Source organism: Mixophyes fleayi, chromosome 7 (assembly GCF_038048845.1).
Source record: "Mixophyes fleayi isolate aMixFle1 chromosome 7, aMixFle1.hap1, whole genome shotgun sequence".
NCBI lineage: Eukaryota > Metazoa > Chordata > Amphibia > Anura > Limnodynastidae > Mixophyes > Mixophyes fleayi.
The window spans coordinates 135,373,768-135,397,982 of NC_134408.1; the positions used below are offsets into that span (position 1 = coordinate 135,373,768).

The 24,215-nt window shown below is 38.2% G+C and overlaps 1 protein-coding gene across 1 annotated transcript; it reads left to right on the plus strand.

Annotated features, from left to right (window-relative positions):
• The first annotated feature begins 406 nt into the window (after positions 1–406).
• Positions 407–22,330, plus strand: TNFAIP6 (TNF alpha induced protein 6). The gene is made up of 6 exons (XM_075180852.1): positions 407–628; positions 11,343–11,480; positions 15,392–15,553; positions 17,824–18,052; positions 19,841–19,881; positions 21,817–22,330. The coding sequence occupies exons 1-6, from the start codon at positions 529–531 to the stop codon at positions 21,933–21,935; spliced, it is 789 nt and encodes a 262-aa protein (XP_075036953.1). The 5' UTR covers positions 407–528; the 3' UTR covers positions 21,936–22,330.
• The last annotated feature ends 1,885 nt before the right edge of the window (positions 22,331–24,215 follow it).

Below are 24,215 nucleotides of genomic sequence, written 5' to 3' on the forward strand. Positions count from 1 at the left end.
GATTTTATTAAGAAAATGTTTTATATATAATATTGGAATAAGTGTTGAGACACAAACAAACCTAAGGAGAATAGCCCTTAACACAAGAGCTTTCAATCTAAAAACATCCTCAATCTAAAAAGATTCTGCATTGTCATATAAAGGTGATACCTTCTTTACAGACATGTCACTCCCAACATACACAAACCAAGCTATCTAATAGACAGGAAGGTTAATGGCTGCTGAAACAGACTAAGTAACCTTTGATGAATCCCCCCCACAGAGGCTGGTTGGTCATAACCACATGGGCAGTCATGCTTGTGGGTTCTATTATCGTCATCCTTTCCCTAGTAATATAGTCTGACATCATTCTAATTGTGAAATACTACAGCTGTACGTTTAATTGGTGCAAGCTCACTAAACTCACAGTAGGCAGGGGAAAAAAAAAGATCTTGCTTTAAAAGATCTGGTGACCAGATGTTTAAAAAGGGCTCCGTCAGATGCAAGAGCAGTTTCCCTTGGAAGAATTCCCTCTTAAATCTCTGAAACATGAAAAAATTGATATTCCTCATTCTGACTGCCTTGCACTTGGATGAAACCTTTGGATGGGGTTTCAGGAACGGAATTCTCCACAATTCAATCTGGCTAGGTATGTGACTAATCTGTCAAATGTTTTTACTTATACAAATGTAAAATCATCTAGAGCAGAGATAGGAAATGTGCGATTCTCATTCAGCAGAGCAACGGTACTGTCACTCTTCTGTTGTTGTAGAACTACAAGTCTAAGGAATAGGTAGGCAACCTATAGCTCTCATACAGCAAAACTACCTGTGATTGTCTGATTACTGTGGAACTACAACTCTCAGAATGTTCTTTTAAAGTATAGCAGGGTATGATTAGACTTGTAGTCCTACAAGAGCTGTCGATTTACAGGTTGCTTACGTCGGGTCTACAGAATCTGATATGTTTTAGAAGACAATATTCTGCTAAAATATTTAACTTAACCTATAAAGATTTATATTTTACATGTGATGCATTTTTTCAATTTCTTCATAGCAATGAAAACCTTTTGTTTTGTTCTGAATTACTGGTTAGCTCACTTTTCCTGGAACTAAATGTATATTTACAGAAACAACCTACTGTACAATTTTCTTTTGCTTGTTTTCTTCTGCTTCAGCATTGAGCTACATTTATACTGCTGTATATTATGACTTTTCAAATGTGTTAAACTAACAGCAATGTTTTTAAAATAACACATTATTGCCTTATAAGTCATAAAAAGTAGACAAAACATCAACATGCAGAGTGGGGCTCCAGACATATACTAATCTTTAATACAATTTCTAAAATATCATGAGCCCAAAACTTTACTATTTTATAAACTATATACTCAATAGTTTATTTGTAAATCAAATCAAGATGACAGTTTCTAATCAGTAATGTGCACTGGATGACATGACTCCTTTATGCATTCTAATAATGTATACACAAGTCGTCTGTCACTGTCATTTAAATTATAATGAATGATGCAACAGTTGCAATATTGTAATTTGTGACAGTTAAGGTATCACTTAGTGATGAGCGGAACTTTCAAAACTGTTCCGCTGACTGTACCCTAAGTGTTCCCAGATCCCAAACACTCCACAGAATAGAATGCAATGCCATCCAAATTGTATTCATACGCTATAAATTTAAACATACAATGCAGTAAGGCATTCCATGAAATGACAAAGAAACAGCGTAACTCAAAGATAGCTTTGCCAGAACTTTGCACTATTTTTTCCACAATGTGATCCCTTAGTAAAACTTAACATTGCAGGATTAAATTTACTAAAATAATATGGTGAGCTGCAACAGTGTGGCAGAAAGTAAAGGCTGTATAAATCTGATCCAACTGTCCATCATATATAGTCCAATGTGCGTCACATACAATACAGCCCCATTTTAGCAAATTCAGTCCCAGTGCTTTATAAAAGGTCCTGTATAAAAACCTTACTAAACTGCGGGTTTGAAAAATGGAGATGTTGCCTATAGCAACCAATCAGATTCTAGTTAGCATTCTGTAGAATGTACTAAATAAATGATAACTAGAATCTGATTGGTTGCTATAGGCAACATCTCCACTTTTTTAAACCCGCAGTTTAGTAAATATACCCTTTAGACTAAATATAGTTACATTCACAGCCAGAGCCCGCAAAGGAAGGAGTGAAAACACAAGGTGCAGAATACACTGCACTCCTTCCTCCTGCTTTGATTGTGTGTGCTGTATGACCTCCATGCAGTGTGATGAGAATGTCAAGTGATGCGGAAGTCAGCTGCAACCGTTCATTCTCTGCTTCATAACGAGGCAGAGAATAAGTCGTATCGGTGCACAGAGCTGGGGGCTGCAGGCTCACCAGAAAGTCTATTGCCCACCACTGGTCTAATGGGGCCTTTATTCCCGCTGAGTAAGGGTCTGGGGTGAATATGTAACATGGTCCACAGCCACGTTTGGAACAAAAAAGGGTACAGGTATTCTGATAATCCTCTAAACTATTTGTACAACTACATAGTAGGGAAGACATATTGATTAACTTTAATTAATAACAGTATACTTTAGCCCATAAGTACTTTACAAAGGAAACATTTAGGGCCTGAGTCAAGTCGGCACGCAAGTTGTGGTTTAAGGAAGCTCACGAAACTTGAGCATAGTTCTGACCGAATTCAAATACAAGCGGATCTCAAGATGCGTCTCTGGTTGAATCTGGCTTTAAGTACGCTCTACCCATACTCTACGTACTGTATGTTAACAGATAGAACAGAGTGCAGGAAACCCACAAGCGTATGTGCAATATAAGGTCACATCATGCATTCAAAAAAATGAGCATTATAAAATTAACAATTCTAAACAGTATAATCATTAATAAAAATGATGGTTGGTCTATCATATTTGCATACACATATTCTGAGTTGTATGTGTACTTTTCCAAACAAAGTTTATGCCGTGTCAGTCATCACTATCAGTCGGCACTTACATCTGCCCTGTAGCTGGTGCAAATGATACGGCTGAAATAAACGTACATAAAAGACCACCAGGGGGTAAATGTATCAAGTTCCGATTTCTGCAAGTGGCAAACTTGCCATGACAAGCCATCGCCTCTTTAAATTTCCCCTGCAAAGTCACAGATTTCCGGCAAGAATTGCATGCAATTGTGTTCATTGACGTAAAGTTGGTTTCTGATCACACGCAGAACTATGTCACGGAAGATACAGCATGCAAACAGTCTTACGTCCAAACATGAATCAAGTGTACCTGTCACTTTGTGGGCTGAACTTATACTCGGCTAATATAGACCAGTATAGACATATATATAATATAGACATATATATATAATATAGACTAATATAGACACTATAGACTAGTGACTTCAGTGAGGCATGTTTCTGGAATGTCACTAATTCCTAGTTAATTGATGGGCTGCATGTTCATTAATATTGGTGCAGCCAAAAATGCTGCCTCCACTGGGCCTCATTCACAAGGTGCAAAACAGCTGAGGCCCAGTGCACAATGCTCTCTGGTGACATCACGCTCCTCGATTTCCATTGGTGCACCTAGATTTTCACTAAAGTGCAGGGATTTGTGAAGCAGTTTGGAGCCCTTTGCGAAACAATAGAAGTTTACACTGGAAGATCTCAGGCATTGGGCAGAACTGGATCTTCCTTGTTCTGTACAGAGCAGGCGCACTGGTGCGTTAAATTTCTGCGAAAATGGGATTTCATTTTGTGCAATAAGATGATTAAAATTATATAAAAAGGATGGAGAGGGTGTTTCACATCATCATAGCGTCTACTTTAGAAACACAGCTCTCATTAAATTACACTTTTCAGTTTTATTCTAAATTCCAGGAAGGATTAGCCTCACTTATGGCTTAGATTAATCATGAGACTGAGGGGACGTCAGGACTACATGTAGAACTTTCATATATTTGGAGCTTTTTTTTTATTTTAGATTGGGCAAAGTGCCCGTAGAAATGCGCTTCTCCTCTGAAATGCAAGTGGCAAAATGCATTCTAATATAGTATAGGATGAGATCCGATATCTGGGTCTGAGCTGATGCAAAAGTCTTCATGGAAAGGTGTAAAGCAGGGTTTCCCAAACCCAGTCCTCAGGGCTCCCCAACAGTGCAGGTTTTCCGGATCACATGTGACATAATTAGGACCACATGTGGATCTGTTACAATGTGTCAGTCAGTAATGAATACACCTCTGCTCCAGCAAGGAGATATGGAAAACCTGCACTGTTGTGGAGCCCTGAGGACTGGTGTAAAGTCATATTGACTCTGCAAAAACACTTTTGTACCAGCTCAGACCCAGATATCGGATCTCATCCTATACTTTACAAGTTAACCCGTGCATGATACTCATGCATTCTAGTCAAATCAAGCTACTTAAGGTGTTAAATAGGTTCTTGTCATGCATTTGGGCCATAGCCCAGGCCTCCTTAGGGGAAGAGCGTTACTTCCCGACGTAAGTGCCCTTTTTTAACGTGGTTTTGTCCACATGTCACCACCTCATCATTTTTCTCCATCACCTCATCCTTCATCTTTATCGCCACATCTATCCAGACACAGGGATCTCTCTCAGCGGTCCTGAGTATCACACTCCTCTCGCTCTGTCACCCCCGGCAACCACCAACCACTCCCCACTGTCACCCCCGGCAACCACCAACCACTCCCAACTATCACTTCTCCTTCAAGAAATATATATATATTTTTTTTAAATCTTTATAAACACTTTTAACAATTAACAAATTAAATTAACAAATTAAAAACATCTTAGTATACCAAATTTCAGCCCTTTCTGAGTTTTTTTCCCCACACACACTAAGAATTTAGTACGTCAGTGTATAACTCCGCCCAGCAGGTGGCGCTGCAGCTTGTTTTTTTTTTTCACACAGACACACGCCACTAGGCTTTTATATAGTAGATTAGAACGCATTTTGCCACTTGCATTTCAGAGGAGAAGCGCATTTCTAGGGGCACTTTGGAGCATTTGTTTTAATTTTTAGATTGGGCAAACATATGAAAGTTCTACATATAATCCTGACGCCCCCTCAGTCTCATGATTAATCTAAGCTACAAATGAGGCTAATCCTTCCTGGAATTTAGGAGAAAAACTGAAAAGTGTAATTTAATAAGAGATGTGATGATGTGACCTTTACACTTTTGTACAGTACGCCTCTCCAAGTTCTTTTCAAAGCCCGGAAAGTAGGCGTGCACCCCAACCTGTGCAGGACAATTTAGGAGCACTCGACCAAAGCAATATGCAGTATGCATCCAGGACACTGTATAAATGGGGCTGACTGGGTGTAGGTGATAGGTACACAGGGGCTGCCAGAAAGCCCAGTGACCCAGCCCAAGGTAGCCCACTATGGGACCAGCCCTGGGGGCAAATGCCCCCTGTCCCACCAGCCCCTGTAGACACACTTTAAATATTCACAAATTCTATAAAAATGTGGCCTTAAAAATGCAGCTTAAGAAACTCAAAAATGCATAAAAACTATTCTCATTTCAGCAATGCCCTTGCCCCTTTAGGTCTTGACCCTTTCTGTAGGCTACTATGTACAAAACATTATGCAATGCATATGCTTTACTGTGGACACAAAGGCAGACAGTCAATGTAATCCAAAGAACAACATTCAAATTGGAGCAATTACATGGTAGCCTGCTATACACCCATCTCTCCTGCGTAGTTGAGTTAACTATTTTAGGAAATTACTGCCAGTCATCTAAATTACCCTTTAATGTGGAAAATATGCTCTGTGTGGTAACTGATGGTATTTCACAATAATTTATCCAATTTCTCCACCAGAAAACACAGCACTGCAGCTAAAAACAATATTATGATTGACAGTGTACTGAACGCCAGCAATTATTAGACCTCAGAAAACCTCTATCCCATGACAATCATGGAATATCAATTTTTTTAAGATTAAATGCTAAAAGTATCATCCAGAGCAGTTATTGGCAACCTGTGGCTCTTACTGTAATAGAACCACATGTTCCAGCAGTCTCTGCCAGCCATCCCTGCTAGCGGCAACAGCCCTAATTTTCCTGGGATAGATGTATGATTTTGGCTTAACAGACTTATCTATCAAACTGTGAAAAACTGATGTCTTCACCAGCAATAGGACTTTTTTCCGATTCGCACTGTACATTAAAGGATTACTGCTGCACTGCTATTGATAACGGTAATCCCCATCCGCGGTAAGAATCGTCGGCGTTCACTGGTAAAGGCTTCCCTATGACTTTAACAAGCGCAGCGTAGTTGTACCACCACGATACTCGTTCTGTTATTGCGGCCTCAGCATGATGATAACAGATGAAAATTAGCAGGAAAATATTTTTTTATTATTTTAAAAAAAGTTTTTGAATGGTTAATAGTTGTTACTATTTAAATGTTTTAAAAATATTTCAAATCTATTTCTAAACTTATTCTTCTACATTAGTGGAGTAATAGTCATAAGCAACGTTATTAAATGATCATCCACACATTTACCAGACTATTACGGAGATTAGAACCCCATACCCCTAGGATCACCCTTTTACAGAGTCAAAAGCCCAAATTTGGTTTTTCAACTCCACCACGTAAGCTTGTGCCGACTACCGGTTTGCTCTTACCGCTTCGGGCCAGTACTCACCTGCCCCGATGATATTTTCTTAATAAATTGTGGTGATACTGAATCTTTATTGCTGCAATAAGCAGCGATAATAAATCTGCAATATCACCACATTTAGATAAATCTGTCCCCAATTCATGTTGTGCTCCGAGTCCTGGGGTATGTCCTCATTTCAGGGCTTATACTGGAGGGGATTATGCACAAGCGGGCTGCAGGCAGAGAAAGCGACGTGGTCTGCAGGAGGTTATGTGAACGTGCAGCGTTCTTCTCCTCCCCCATTGCTGCCTCTTTCCACAAGAAATGGTTGCAGGGTGGTGATGGGATGGGATGGATTATTATTACCATTTATTTATACAGCGCCACTAATTCTGCAGCGCTGTACAGAGAACTCATTCACATCAGTCCCTGCCCCATTGGGGCTTACAGTCTAAATTTCCTAACACACAGACGCACACACACACACACACACACACACACACACACACACACACACACACACAGACAGACACAGACTAGGGTCAATATGTTAGCAACCAATTAACCTACCAGTATGTTTTTGGAGTGTGGGAGGAAACCGGAGCACCCGGAGGAAACCCACGCAAACACGGGGAGAACATACAAACTCCTCACAGAATTGAACTCATGAACCCAGTGCTGTAAAGCAGAAGTGCTAACCACTAAGCCACAGTGCTGCCCATGGATGAGGGTACTAGTCGCTGAATTGTGGAAATTTGACGGAGTGCCTACTTATCCCCGGAGTGCAGCAAATGTAGGTGTTTTAACAGATATTCCTTGATTTGTTTTAAAAAACGTGCAGAAATAACAGTCATTACAGTTCAGAAATGTTTACAAATCAACATATACCCATATATCTATCCACTATGCTGGATGGAACAAAGCAAATTAAACCTACTTATCCTCTAATTCTTATACTTAATGCACCTGAGTTTTGTCTGGATTTACTTCAATTTTAAACAGTATGTGACTGTGTAATCTATAATTAACTGATAATGATATTAATAAAAAAAAAAATCAATGTCCAGTATTACAATGGGCCATAGATATGTTGGGCAACAGGGGCAGTACCATGGGGCCATAGAAAGAGACTACAAAAAAAGTTTATTACTTCTGCGAAACAATATTCTGAGAACATATTAAGCTGTAATAATTACTAATGTCCTATATTAGTGGAGATTTCTCCTTAGCCCAAATATTTGGCAGTTCAGTATTCATTCTGTCCAAGACTATGTGATCTGACCTATGAAAAATGTTGCGCTGATATACTGGCAGGAGAACTCCAAAGCCGGAACGGCAAAGTTTATCCCCATGTCAGTTTCTGTTCCGTAGGAAAGTTTTCTTTCTCCTTTTTCCATAGTATTAGTTGAAGTGGTAATTACTTACAGTTCCCAGGAGCCTCTAGTGTCTATTACTGACTCAGACATCCCACAAGTTTAATACCATTTTATTAGCTGGCATATTCACATCGTTACAAAACTATTGTGTCAGTTATCAATGTAATGCTTCTTATTTCCCCAGTGTGTTTTCAAGTCATTACTATACGATTCGTTCAACTGCGTTTTTATTTGTCTTTTGATTTATATTGTTTTTATATTTAAAATAAAAAGAAACACACAAGTTAAAAAAAGAAATAATAGGAAAAAATCATGGTTTACTGCATCACAAATATTTATGCTTTTTAATGCTTTATTTCTATTGGTTGAAGCAGACTATTATAACAATGCCAGTACACTGTTAATAAAATAGGACAGAGTATGTTTTTAAAGAGTCATTAGCAGAACATTCAGATTACATTTTTAAAACATTTTAAAAAGTACAATATGTTTATAAATATCAGTTCCAAGTTTCATATATAACTGTGGGGGCCTGAAACAAGCCACACACAGGGGATGGGGAGGTTGAGGGGAACGAGTGGGGGAATCTAATTTTACTACTAGACACTCATGTAGACAGAGCCCAGGCAGTCAGCGAGGAGAAGGCTGGTAGAGAACTTTCATTATAGAAGACAGAGGAAAGTCGTTCAGTTAGCTGATCTGGGAGTAAGTGCAGTGTGGGAATATACAGTAAAAGGTGTGTAATTATGGTTGACTCTCCCTAAATAACCATGGAGTCTAGACTTGCCCACAGATGTTCCCGCTAGTTTCTGTTTTTACACCGAGATGCATGGATTACTGCAGCAAGATGGCGTCTTTTGATGAAGGGTTGCTGAGAGTACTAATGTTGGGTGACTTACAAATATAAAATTGAGGGGCGTCACAAAATTATCTCAGTGTAGTAACTAGCAGTAACTAGCGGGAGAGGCAGCACAGTGGCTTAGTAGCTAGCACTTCTGCCTCACAGCACTGGGCACATGAGTTAGATTCCTAACCATGACCTTATCTGTGTGGAGTTTGTATGTTCTCCCTGTGTTGCGTGGGTTTCCTCCAGGTGCTCCCGTTTCCTCCCACACTCCAAAATCATACTAGTAGGTTAACTGGCTGCTTTCAAATTGACCCCAGTCTTTCTCTCTCTCTCTCTCTCTGTATATTAGGGAATTTAGACTGTAAATGGGTCAGGGACTGATGTGAGAGAGTTCTCTGTACAGTACTGCAGAATTAGTAGCGCTATATAAATAACTGCTGATGATGATAGTTTGTGTTTGGATCATAAGGCGTCACTAGTCCTTCATAAACTAATCTAAATTAATGTGATCAGATGCTTTTCCTCCTTCTGGCACCAAGGGTCATTTATTAGGACCCTGAAAAATATGTTGTTGCCCAACTCTATTCTAGGTACTTTTTCTAATTAAAATTTTGTTAATAACAATAATATAAGTTGGATATACAGTATGAAGTTTCATACAGCAGTGTTTGATCACACAATCATTCTGCACCAGTTTGACCCTGACTTCAGTCACGTCACTAGTCTGTGCTGTTGGGAAACCCTGCTCGTTCTCTTATCTAGCACTCAGTCTGTGTTCTCCATTCTCCTTCAAGTTATACATGATACCGTCTCTATCACATGTAGCCTTGTCCGGAGTAACACAATCACACGAGTGGTCAGGTCACTGCCTCCCACAAGACTACTACACTACTACTGGTTGTTTAATTGAGAAGTGCACAATATTTATGTATGGCTACAAAGATACAAAAGATTGTTGAAGCACTATCATGATTGAACCTGATCAGAATTAAATTAATATGCTAAATAATGAACAATGGTGCAATGCAAGAACCAAAGGAAAAGCTTATTAGATAAACTTAATGGGTATTATTAAAAACACAATATGTATTGAAAATAAATTAAAATATAGATAAAACATGCCTCAGCAATTATCATGTGTTAGGATGATGATTTCACAGGAAATCCTGCACATGAAATGTTTGTAATTACCTGGAAATAGATATAATGAACAGTTAAATAGCTAGGCAGAATTTCTTAAGAGTTACTAGACAGTTTTTAAAACTGCTACAGATGCCCACAGCCCCCCTTCCCGTGATGTCAAAGCTAGAAAGTCTGTGTAAATGCAAATTAGATGCTTATGACTTCTGTACAAACACCTTTCAAGCCAGGTTTTCTTTACGCTGGCCTAACTTTTCACCAGAATGTCTTACAAAGATGATATTCCCTCCACACTACAGGTCATAAGTTACTCTGCATTAGATGAACTCAATATGTATTATTAAAAACACAATATTTATTGAATAAAAATAAATGAATATATGGATAAAACATGCCTAACATGTTTTAACATGGTGATTACACTGAAAACCCTACACATGAAAAGTTTGTAATTACCTGGAAATAGCTATAATGAACAGTTAAATAACTAAACAGGAGATGAACTACTAACGGGTTAATAAAAAATCGCTAACTATAATTGGGAAAAATAATGTCCCATAGAGCTAAGAGATGTACATTGTATTGTACCAGGACTACTCTCCAAACTGTACAAGCAGTATTAACCCATCTCCACAGTAAATACTTATTATCGGGTAGCGTAGGAGGTGACCATAATTCACCGTTCCTCAAAGCCTGCTTCCTACACAGCAGGAAATTAATATGTTGCTATGATGTCATCACTAGTCCAACAGCTCTGTGATGTGAATATTGAAGGTGACAGGAATTATCAACTCTAGGACTAAAATGTCATTATTTAGTATATAATTGCATTTTGTGCAAAAAAAAAAATGTTTTAATGTTTGTGTTGACCTCAGATGTCCTGCGAGTGGAGAACAGCTTAGTAGAGAATACTGGAGTTAGACTGACAGCTAAACAACCAGCACTGTGTAAGGCTAAAATAGGCCTAACCACATAGGAATAACCAAAACAATCGAGTAAATGTAACCCTCTGTGTTGTTTTTTATTTAAAAGGATTCTTGGAGCCTTTCTGCTTATTTTTTTCATTAAACTATGAAAAATGTTATTATGCATTAAAATGCACAAGAAACAACAAAAGACTCGGTTTAGTTTTACACAACGGTGCAGGGGTAATACACAGAATGGAAAATCTGGAACATAAACACTAAAATATGACTTAAAAACTTTGTTTTAACTCTGGGCCACTGTCCAACACCCCCTCGTCAATGAAACCGATCCTTTGTCTGCTTCCGACAGTTATGTACTATATGCAGCGCTGGAGGTGGATTAATGACTTGGATTAGATACCGTTAAACAATATCATAATTGTTACTTGTTATATCCTTCAGAACAAGCAGCTGGAGTTTATCACCGAGAATCACGGAATGGAAAATACCAACTTACCTTCAGGGAGGCGAGAGCCGTCTGTGAATATGAAGGAGGACAACTTGCTACATATGATCAACTGGAGGAGGCAAGAAAAATAGGTACAAGTCATTGTGCATTAGTATAACCAGAAGCATATAATATATCGTAAGGAAGAGGAGGCAATGCTGGCAGGAGGATATTAAAGATGTGGGCCAATAGACGAATTTGAATAATAAACACCAGACCGACCAGTATACTGAGACTGATGACCAGCATGACTTACCTTGCTGATGCTTTTCTCTGGTCATCGCCACTGGCAACCAGTGATGAGCATTAGCGCAGTCTGTTATCTCGAACAAGCATTACTATGGTTACTTAGGCTAGGTACACACTAGGGGCTAGATTTACTAAGCTGCGGGTTTGAAAAAGTGGGGATGTTGCCTATAGCAACCAATCAGATTCTAGCTTTCATTTATTTAGTACATTCTAGAAAAATGACAGCTAGAATCTGATTGGTTGCTATAGGCAACATCCCCATTTTTTCAAACCCACAGCTTAGTAAATCTGGCCCTAGAGGTTCTTCAGCCAATTATCGGGCCAATCACCCGATAAACGGACCGCTCAGCCACATATCGCGTTAGTGTGTATAATCACACAATGAATGACAATAGTTCCAAAGTGCTGATTGTTGTTTCGTTTGGTTGGTCGTACTGTTTAATAATCTCGTTCCAATCACCTTCCAATCATGTAGTGTATTGGTACTCACGATCATGATCTCCATAGAGTTTACAGAGTCATGGGCTTTTTGGCCAATGCCGGCAATGAACATGTCCCGGTCACTAAATCTAGAGAGTGCTGTAAGTGAAATAGTTTGTTCGTTCTGAGACTGAAAATTTAGTTTCAGCGTCACAGAAGCTAACGAAATTCGTAAGGACATGTGGATAGCTATAACAAGGCGGCTTTAATCAGTGTGACAGGAATGAATGAATGAGTTACTATTGTGCTGTCATTCTTTCAACGACCAGATGAAGAGCACAGATCTGAAGGTAAATTGTGTGTAGTGTGTATGCATGCCAGAGCGATTGGACCTTAAGTCGTAGGTACAATCGTTGCAAATAACACGTTGGTCGAAAAATACTTCAGTGTGAACCTAGCCTTAGAATGCTGTGAGTACCAACAGCCAGTGAGAGTTAAGTGAACAAATATATGCTGTTGGGGATCAATAAAGGAGAGGCAGCCAGCATTCTATTAATTACAAGAACAGTTTTTGGCACTTAAAAAACCCCCAAAAAAACATATCAGTGCCCATGACACCAGAAAACTTCCTGGTGACAGCTTGTAATAAGCAGGAGTGCAGCGGGAGGGGGGCATGTTCAAAGTACTGGTGTCCCAGCCTGTCTGTGGAAAAAAAGGTAGTGATTCTCAGGTCAAGAAGGATGCTTTGTGTATTATCTTGGTATGTCTTCACTAAATAAAAATGGATACCTTCAAGTATTTTTGCTATGACAAACTGTATATAGAAATATAAATTAAAAATAATTGCATACACAGAGTACAAGTTCAAATTAAATGGTTTCTCCATCCTACTATAATAAAGCATGGTCACTGTGTTTGACAGAGGCCAACCAATCACATGTCACACCTAGGTGACGTCGTCCCATTTCCATTCAAATTGTGAGCAGCGCAATCTCTGTTTAATTCAGCAATCAGACTTTCTTTGCCTGTTTGGTGGAAAAACATTTAAGTATAGCTGCCCATGAATGTAGGTATTCCAGCGGACAATTTGGTAATTTTAGACCAAACTAGTCACAAATTATTGTGTCTATGGGCCCTAAACATCTATGGATTCTGATCAACATCTGATTAGTATCTGCAGTCTCTCACCAATCCCACTAATTAGCCCCTATTAGATCTCAGTACCAAAACCCCGGATACATCCAATTTAGCTGTACATGTTTGTGGCCACATTGGACATACATCATCATCATCATCAACATTTATTTATATAGCGCCAGCAAATTCCGTAGCGCTTTACAATTGGGCACAGACATTAATAAGACAATACTGGGTAATACATACAGACGGAGAGGTAAGAGAACCCTGCTCGCAAGCTTCATCCATGATCGGATCTGACAATGTCCCCAGCACCTAAAATAATCTTGAACTGCTAATTATAAACAAAGACACTTTGTGATAAATCATGTCTTATTCAACATTAATATTCACCTAGTAATAGGCTTATCTTTAATTAATAAAAACTATTCTGCATCAATGTGATATGAAAAAAATAATTTCTGAAGAGAAAATAAAGAAATAAAGCTTAGAAACACAAATAATTATGTGCAAAGATTTTAAATCTTTCCTAAATAGCTCAAGGGTGCTCTCAAACATCTGCAATTCATTGAAATTTTGGCAAGGGTAAAATAATGGCATTGTGTAAGTACAGAAGTAATACTTACAAGTCTCACTAATATGAGATCATTTCCTACGAAATGCCAGACAAGTAAACAAAAGATTTACTGGGAATTTAAACTTTTTCTCCTTACAGTTTTTTTTCTTCACAAGTTGAGAAATCTATAATTGGTGCAGAGCTAAGCTCGGAGTACTATTGCGTAATGTAAATATTCAAGTGTATGTATAAATCACTATGTGTCAGCATATACATAAATAGGCGAATCTTGTGCACAAAATATCTAGATTGGGATAAGCTCACCTACAGCAGATGCCTTGACGTTTGCCATTTATAACATTAACTTATGAATTATTGTGGCAATCATTATTTAATGATTAGGGGGACAAAATTAATTTATAATTAACTTATGGGGCAATGTTTATTATTTATTATATTAAGGGTACAATATTATTGTTTTTTTATATTAAGGGGCACTATGAACATATAATTATATTAAGAGGCATTCATATTTTAATTATAATGGAAGCAAAAATGATTTATGATGGGGCAACACTTATTATTTCATGATGGGTGCGCTGGTTATATTGCACAAATGTGACACTAAAACTACCAGCATACACGTGTGCAAGTGCATTCTGGTAATTGGAGCCCCATCATAAATAATTATTGACCTCGTTAGCAATCAAATATTATTGCCCCTTAATAAGATTATATATTCATATTGTCCCATAATATAAAAACAATAAAAAATATAATGAACAATAAAAATTGTCCCATAAAAAGTTAACTATACATTAATTTTATCCCCATAGCCATTAAATAATGATTGCCGCAGTAATTCATGAGTCGTGGAGCCTCCTCTTATGTTATGAATGGCATACTGCTTGAGCAATCTTGCTTCTCACAACTACATCTTTGGTTCTGTCTGTTTTGCTGGTGGTTTGTGAATCTGCCTCTATTGACATTCAATGGTTTGTATGTAGCCAAAGTTAAAGATTAATTGATGGAGATGATAAATGCTCTGCAGGATGAAACTGCCTTTTTTGGGCAGCCTATCAGTGGATTTGCTTTCAATCCATCGTGCGGTTTAAAACCCGCCTGTAAAAACGTCTCAGATCGGCGGTTTAATAAAACCGCTATTTGAATAATTTACCCCTTAGTGTTTTCAGTGCACAGAATTCCACCCAAATCTAATGCTAGCTATAGCATCATCATGGTTTCAAGACATTAATGGTAAATAGGACCAAGAGGCTTCCAGTCAAACACACATTACATCTACATACAATAGATCTACTGTACCGTAGGCCTTGCCATGAGATCACAATTTAAATTGCTTTATATTTACTGCTTCTTTGTTGAAATAAGTCAGCAAGTTAAATTGACTGAGCACTGCAGTCACGCAAAATGTCTGATCTCTTTAAAGTCTTGTGCAACCGTGGAACAAATTACATGCTATTAAAGGCAATTACGCCTTGACGTTACCCTTAACAGAACAGGAAAAGTAGAAAAATGACAATAAGTGAGGGATTCTGGATTACAGGGCCATGAAAGAGGATAAAGATCAACGCCCACCCTTTCTGTGTATATTAATTACTTTGTATTATTAATGGTCCCTAGGGTTCCATGTATGCGCCGCAGGATGGCTGCAGAAAGGAAGAGTCGGGTATCCCATAGTAAAGCCTACGTTCAACTGTGGATTCGGGAAAAAGGGCATCATTGACTATGGCTACCGGTTAAATAAAAGTGAACGATGGGACACCTACTGCTACAATCCTACTGGTATGGTACTTCTAAAGTATCACTTATGCTGTGTTCTTAATGTTTTAATAATATAACCTGTATAATATGCAAGTAATCTTACAGTGTTCTCTTATTAGGCTGCAATAAGGTGGTTTTTTCAACTGATTCACACAAAAAACTTATTTGTTCCTCTTACGAAAATGAAATGTGTATCGTTGATTTGCGTTTCCTTATGTCTGGAGAGGCCAAACAGGGGAGGGCAAGTGTTAGCCGAGTACAGTAAAGACATGTTCATGTAACTGCTACACAATTAGACATGGATACACCTTTTAATGGACATTCTATACTGCTGCAGGGACGAAGATTTACATTTGATTTTTAAAGAGGAAACAATAGATGTTTGTATTTTTTAATTTAATTTGTATTTCATTATATTTTATATGGAACATGCGACTTTGGCATTTGTTAATAACTGTCTAGACACTATTGTTTCTTGTGCATATTACTACTATCATACCATTTCTCTTCATTATCTCTACGCTATTGTGGTATCCAAGTATACACACTTGTTACTCCTGACATATGCCTGGCGCAAATGCTTTGCGATTGAGCAGGGTGCGCCTTAAGATGCGTCTGGCTCAATAGATGCCCGTACATGCGCTTTTTGTAACGTGCATTTTTTTTCTATGCAAGATATGAACACATGGGCGTCCACTTCTAAGTGAGCTCCAATGAGACTTCATTCTGCAGTGGGCACATGTAAATGCAACGTGACAAACACAAAATGGTCTAGGAAATGTTCAGCGCTGTGCTGGTACGTAGAGCAGCAGTCAATGGTTCACACCTTCCAACATTCCAACTATCAAGATGATGGGATAGACCCTTCAAATGGTGTCTGTCCCACCTAAAACAAGACAGTCGGAATAGATATAATAACAATGTTGCGATCTGATCACCCACTAATTTAGACTCTTTAGTAGATAAAAAAATCGTATCTTCCTTGCAAAAAATAGTTCTGTTGGAGGGACTGTTAGTTGCATCCTTTCACTCAATCAAGGATGTTACAAATTTTGACAGTCTCTGCCTAACAAGTCACTAACTTTAGGTGATTATTATCTTTCCTGTTGTTAATTAAAATGTTAGCTATAACAAACTTTACTTTTTTACAAGCTTACATTTTAAGACTACCATGTGCATCATGATGGAAATTTCACATTTGCTTCATATGTACAATACAGTACCATCAATATCATGATGTGTATCAGCACATGGCAGCTCTTAGTCTGCAAAGTGTAGAACAATAAGACTGATCGCCACAAACACGGTCGCAGGTTTCGTAACTTTGGGGTGTTTGAGGACACACAGGATTCCAGCCCGCAGTCTCTCTCTAACGATCACACAGGTTATAGACCTACTGAATCGCCCCCATACAGCGCTCTCACCCCCCAACACACTTCAGGTTTGTCACAAGCTTTATTAAACACCGGCAATAGGACCCCAATATACTGTTCCACACTGGCACACAAGGCTTCTGGCTACCCACAGGCTAGCAAAGCCCACACCAGCAAACAAAGGGTTAACTCTTCACACCTCCAGGCTGTTAGACAAATGTAAATACAAGCACACATTAGGCTTGTTAGTCAAATGTATCAACAAAGCACACACCGACATTCAAAGGGTTAACTTGGCCAAGCTATATTCTTGTTAACAGGCTAATGGATTCGTTAGAGTATCAAGGACGCCACTTACTAAATTTCTAGATTTAATATACAAAGGTACAGGGCATTCAAATATTAAAAAATATATATTTTATAAACAATTGACATAACATACACAGGCAAAGCAGTTTAAAATAAAAGGGGTTACATTCAGAATATAACTTACATGAGTTCCTTCATTCGCTTAAGACATTTCCAGTTTCCTGGGACTAAAAGGAGTGTGGCCAATGTAATGTGTGGGTTTGTCAAAACAGAATGGGGCATAGATGCCTACTATCCCAGAATGTCCGGGAGATTCATAAATGATTGGAAGACCATCCAGTGCAGGCAATTCTCCTTGAAGGCCGCTCACCTCCCACTTAGAAACATTGACCAATCAAGAGTACAAGAATGGTTGGAACTATGGCAAAGTCAACAAAGTTTTGGTTTAGTATAATCTGCTGTGAATTAGCCTAAAATCTATACAGCGCAAAGTATAAACTCTTGGTAAAGACTATTTAAGTGTACTTATACCATTCTGCAACTAGTATATTACATTGGGGAGAAGGAGGGTGTTTGAGATTAATGTAAAGTATTTGGTTTATTTTTTAGCAAAGGAGTGTGGTGGAGTGCTGACTGAGCAAGAGAGAATTATTAGATCCCCAGGATATCCTGATGAATATGAGAACGAGCAAATCTGCTATTGGCATATCCGTGTCAACATCGGTCAGCCTATTCTCCTGGAGTTTTTAGAGATGGATATTGAAGAGGACACTGACTGTCTGTCAGACTACTTAGAAATATATGACAGCTATGACGATTATCATGGCTTAGTTGGAAGGTAAATCATAATCTAATCTCTAAGATGTTATGAATTTATATTTTTTCCTATATATTTTATGTATATATATATATATATATATATATATATATATATATTTATCTCTACTGTATTTTAGTGATAGATTTTTCAAAATGTGTACTATCATATGAGTAGGGAAAGTTTGTTGGACAGACATAAAAATTCAATTTTTAAATTGATAAAACACTTACAGTGGAACAATCTCCTAAGCAAAGTGGAGCTCATTGATAAACAATGCACATCATAAAACACCTTTGTTTTGCATTAGTGCGCTTTGACAGTCCACCCAGAAAAACCTCTCTCCGCAATGGAAGCCGTAATGTCTCACCAATGTCCAACCTGTTACTCTTTTATTACCCCCCTGGGTTTGCTTTAAATAAAGGTTTCTGATTTTTTCCTAAAATACAGTTTAGCTTTATTAATCATGAGAGTGGGGAGACAATGAGGCTTCTTTTATTATGTTTCACCTTAGTATGGGTGGAGCTTTTTATTATACAGATCGGAATGTTCTTTGACATGTTCTTCTCTGCCATAGACCTATACTTTTTATGGAACCTGTTTATCAAAGAAGAGCATCTGCTGGGGAACTCGCCAACGTCCTCATGAACAGTATCATGTGCAAATAAATAAATTTAAGAAATGGCACCATGTTACCCCACCTCCTAAATTCCTCAACCAACCCTAGCGCTAAACAGCTAGGGTTGATTTAGAGTATAAGAGGGAGACCTCAATCATGTGGTCCTTCTGCTATAGTGAAAATCAGCTCTGGGTTGGTTAGTGCATGTGGGGAGCAAAAACAAAGTGCCCCTCCCAGAGGCTACCTGCCCAGTAATAAAAAGACCAAGGGTAATACATAGAGACAGAAATTAGGTAAATCCTAAATACTGTCATACGCTCTAGATGAGGACAAGGCACAATTCCTATATGATAGTTTTTACTCAAAATGGGCCAGAAATCAACCAGAACCCCATAGGGAATTCCCAGTGTCCACAACATAAATTCTGATTTTATAATGAAAAAAAAAATGCATTCATAAAACTTGGTTAACAGACAGAAATGTTTTAGTCACAGCAAACTATATGCCAATAATTTGAACCACCTATTGTAGTACTTCATTGACTGACAGAAATTGTCTTTTTAAGAGTTCCTTTCCTGTTGCAATTGCTATAATGTCAATCCCAGTAATTGTATCTACCCATTGTGGTATTTGTTTGATTGAAAAAAAAAGCATTTATAAATCGGGCAAATTTTGGTCGTAATATTGTATTCCAATAATTTACAACATCATTAAGTATTTGCATCACTGAAGCAAATCTGTGGGTGAAATTGGTGAAAAGTTTATTCCATTCATTTGAACCACTGTTTGCAGTGTTTGGCTGATAAAAGGCTTGGTGAACTGAAGGCCAAATATCAACACAAATGCAGGTGTATAAATTTGTCAATGTGTAGAGAGCCCTGGAAGTGTACAGTACAATATGCAGAGCTGTTTCTAATTGTCTATAAGAGTTACTCCAAAGTGTAAAACTATTATGATTAATACTTTTAGCCCACAGGTCATGAGAATACCAATGTGTATCTGTTTCTTTTATCAGCTAATACATTTTGGTAATAAACTGCACACAAAAAAATAATCCAGAATTAGTGGAGGTTATTTACAAAGTGCAAAATGGAAGAACCAGCTTTGGTCCCAACGTACCATATTTTTATTTTACACTCTTTTTTTTCACTATTGTTGCTTTATTATGTTTATTCTTTCTTGATTTTTAGGTTTTGCGGAGACATGCTTCCTGATAACATCATCAGTACAGGTAATATAGATTAGTCTGTTCCGTATTGTGTGTTTATAAAATGTTTGACAACTATACAATACAACAATACAGCAATATATTTGCAATCTACTTACTGCCAAGGAAACCTAATGGGGTGATCATGTGATACCCTACGTTAAAGCTAGGTTCTATTTCTGCAAAAAGTAAAGGAAATAACGCACATTCAAATCCATTGAGTAATAAAAGGAATGAGATGGAAAATCAGCATTTTCATATTTTTTTCCTCCAAGGGGTCTACTTATTAAGACCGCTCATCGCAGAGATCGAAAATACTTTTTCTCACAATTTATTAAGAAAATATCACTGGGTCAGCTGATCTCCCCGGTGATACTGAATGCAGTGGTAAGACGAATGGAATCGTTTGCCAAGCCAGTCCTGGGACTCCTTCCCATGCTTGAGCTGGTATGCCAGTACGTGCATGCGCCCTGGAACTGGAAGCCCGGACTTGAGCTTCCTGGTACACCTTCTATTAGAAGAAAAAACTATTAAAGTTACAAAAAAAAATACCCCCCCCCCAAAAAAACCAAAACATACTCTAGTTTTCCCAGGATTTAGGGCTTCTCTTCCTTTAATAAATGGACCCCTAACTCTCCATTGGTCTAACTTTAGACTTTAAGGCCATGCTCATTGGGAATAACACTCATTCATACAGTAAATACCTCTTTAAGAGGGACACACTTTTGACCTCACATTCCACTAATTTTTTTCTACCAGACAGTCCCTATTTTGGTTTTGCTGTATAGACCTTTAAGCATTAACTCAACCACTGGCTTTCTGGGCAAACAATTCAATCACTGTTTTTTTTTGATGACTGATTATAGCTTAAAGGGGGTTACCAGATTCTGTCACCAAGTAAATGAGCCATGAATGACTAATTACCTCGCACAAACCTATTTCCATTAAAATAAAAAACGCATAGGGAAATGTGACCAGAAGATGATGGCTATTGACCTGTAATTGTGGTCATCTGCTGACCGCACTAACAGGCCACAATGAAGCCAAGGAGATCTGGCAGCTCGGTTTGAGAGCTGAAAGTCTGGATCTTATACGATTTGGCCTCACGTGTGAACAGGTATCTGGGTCGGCATCCTAAGACAAATTATATTTCTTTACATTACAAAAGCAAGACAGAGAAAATTGGATCCTTTGTCATGGCATAAAATACTACTCTTCAAGTCAACACCATTTCCTTCGCAAAGCAAAATCCCTGATCATTATATAACACAAGATTGTACTAATTTAGCACACATCAATTTAATGCCTTGCTGAATTTCTGCCCTTGTGGCTAAGTGACAAAGAGAGCATATTTAAATGGTTTACATATTGTATTGACATGTTACTTAATGATAAAGGTTCGGGCCACCAATGCAATGCTGCACTTGTAATGGCAAGTATGGATGAGCCCTTTAACATACCTCTCAATTGTCTCAATTCCGGCTAGACAGTCCCACCTTGAGGGGACTGTCCTGCTGTCAGCACATTGGTCCTGACTCGCAGGAAGTTGGGAGGTATGTTCTCGTTCACCACAGATGCTTCTGGTGAGTGCAGCAATTCAATGGTGATTTTAGGAGAGGGGAGGGTAGTACCAGCTCTTTAGAAGCACTCGTTACCACACCTACTGTGATGTAAACACACTCCTAACTAGACACTCCCCCTTTTTTAGCAGAGGCACGGCCATGTTGCCATGATGCCAAATTTTGGGAAGTATGATTTAGTGTTTACAACTACTGGGTGGCTACTTTAAGGGGATTAATTCAATATGTCTGAAATTAAATCCAGTACAAATTAAATAACATTGATTTTGCAAAGTAACTTAATTGTGATTATGTCATTCCAATGGAGAATTCAGCTCAAAGAGAATTGTAAAAATATTACAAATTCTTACTCACACTACTGCTTGTGTTTTTGTTTCAGGAAATGTTATGACTTTGAAGTTCTTGACAGACGCTTCCATCACCGGAGGAGGATTTCAACTCAAATATACAGCTCTAAACCCACCCTCGGAACCATACCCTGAAACGACACAAATTTGACATCTGAAGCAAACGCTGACTTTTTACATTAAAGAGTTTAATGAGAGCATTAGGGGAATAGTTGTTTCCAATGAAAGAAGAAAGTGAAATTATTTTGGTGGTGATTCATCTGTCTTCACTGTGCGTAATGTAGACTGCTCTGGGCAAACCTCCAGCTGACTGGAATGGGAGATGAATGGAACACTCAACTTGTGACAGACCTTGATAAATTACTTCTTTAACTTTCCATGTAATGAACTGTAGTTATGATGTTGATTAATTATCAAAAAGTCGATAGCTCAACAGTTGTACATACACAGGCCTGCTAAGTGCTATGTTTAGATGTATACTTTCAAGTTCTCCAACAAATATGTCTGAAAATAATGTAAAACCCGCACTTATTCCTAGACAAAACATGCTTATCGTGCTAATCTATGCACTTCCCAAATAAACAGGCACATTCATGCAAAACTGTTTTTCTAACACAAGTTCCTAAGTAACTTACATTGTTGATGATATACACACTCTAGAATAGTGTATTTAACTGTACATGAATATTCAGAAATAATTCATATTATGCAGTCCCAGAGACGGCACATACCTCATAGGCGCTGCCCTATCACCCGGCTTATTACCTTGCGGGGGGTGTGGAGGCAACTTAATTTCTTTGGAATGTGGCACTGGGGTATAATATCATAGCCCTGCCCACGTTGAACTTCCTGCCCATTACAAATGTGTAGGAGCAGCCGCCGGCATATACACAGGTAGGATGCTGCCGAATGCAGCCCCTACATGTTAGTGTCCGACACTCCGTGTGGAGTAACCGTGCTGAAAATAAAGACACTCAATGGATGACATTATGCGGACACATTTATATTACGTTATGTCATTAATTCAGTGTTCTAGGTGCCCACTAAACCCTGGCGCCCTAGGCGACTGCCTAGATTCACTGAGCGTTAGTGTCAGCGCTGTGCATTCCATTTAAACTCCTGAGGCAAATAGAACAAGTGACATGAATATATGATATGGCTGTATGGCAAGGTAGAATGTTTACTACGCCTACCGAGTGATTCAGGTATAGTTAACTACACTCTGCTAGAGAATGTATCTAACCAACGATGCAAGTTGGGTAGAAACTTGTATTGGCAAAATAGACCCTACAGGTCTATTAAATAGAATTCACAAGAAACAAATATCTACAAAGGTGAAACTGATTTTAACTTTTTTATCCATGCACAGAAAACATAAAATAATCCTATATATCAATGCAATAATATATAGCTTTTGTATATTATATTTGAGCCCAATCAAGGAATAATCTACAGCAGACATATCAAAATCTTCAGTCACCTGAAACAAGTCTATGTAAGTACGCACCCCTGAGCACTACTGGGCTTTTAGTTACATAAGCCGTGGCATTTTTTTTTTATATCACCTATATTCTATAATCAAATCAAAAATGGAGTAAAGACAATTTGTCAATTAGTTTTTCTTCCCATGGAAAGTGTGCCGACCCTTCACCCAGCCACTCTGAGCCTCAGCATAATTTCACTTTCACTACAATAAGTAGAAGTTCAGTGGTGCTCCACTGCCACCTCTGGGGACTTGTGGTGCTTACATTACATATAACATTCTATTCCATTCTATTCTATTACACATATTGCTCCTGCACTGTGTGTTATCTAGGGTTTGTCTGGCAGTGAATCCCACAAAAAAAGTAATTTAAATTTTAAAGTTAGATACTATTTAGGAAAACTTGTATCTTGTTTTTACTTGTAAACATACAAATCTCCCAGTTCAGAGGCATTAATTATAATTATTATTATTTATTTATAGGGTGCCACATGAGGTCCGCAGCACCATAGGGTATAACAGTACAGTACAGTAAAAAAATAACATTACAATTCTCAACACAGACTAATTATGTTGCATATGAAAGGGTTTGAGTAACTTCAAAGTTGGTGGGAATAGAACAAGTTATAGCCAGTGCATTGGAATGTTCATAGCCACACACACTATTCATCTTGTGGGAGATAGGGACCACTTGTGCGATTATGTTGTCTATTTATCAAATGGAGAAAAGCCCTATATCAGGCAAAACAGAAGAGAATGTTTGAAAAATGGCTTGATTATTTAAATAAAATATTTTTGGGCAATATTGTAAAATATTTTTATATATTTTTTTTTAACCTATTCTTTTTTCCACCAGATAACCAGGTCAGGCATATGCACATCCCCCTAGACTGACCATGCGAAGCAGAGGCCTCTGGGAAATTGCATTGCTATATTGCAGCGACTTTA

Excerpts from the sequence above, each read along its gene's own strand:
- TNFAIP6 (XM_075180852.1), top strand. The coding sequence starts at position 529 with ATGAAAAAATTGATATTCCTCATTCTGACTGCCTTGCACTTGGATGAA. Across the intron at positions 11,481-15,391 it reads GGAGGAGGCAAGAAAAATAG|GGTTCCATGTATGCGCCGCA; the intron begins GTACAAGTCATT and ends AATGGTCCCTAG. Across the intron at positions 19,882-21,816 it reads TGATAACATCATCAGTACAG|GAAATGTTATGACTTTGAAG; the intron begins GTAATATAGATT and ends TTTTTGTTTCAG.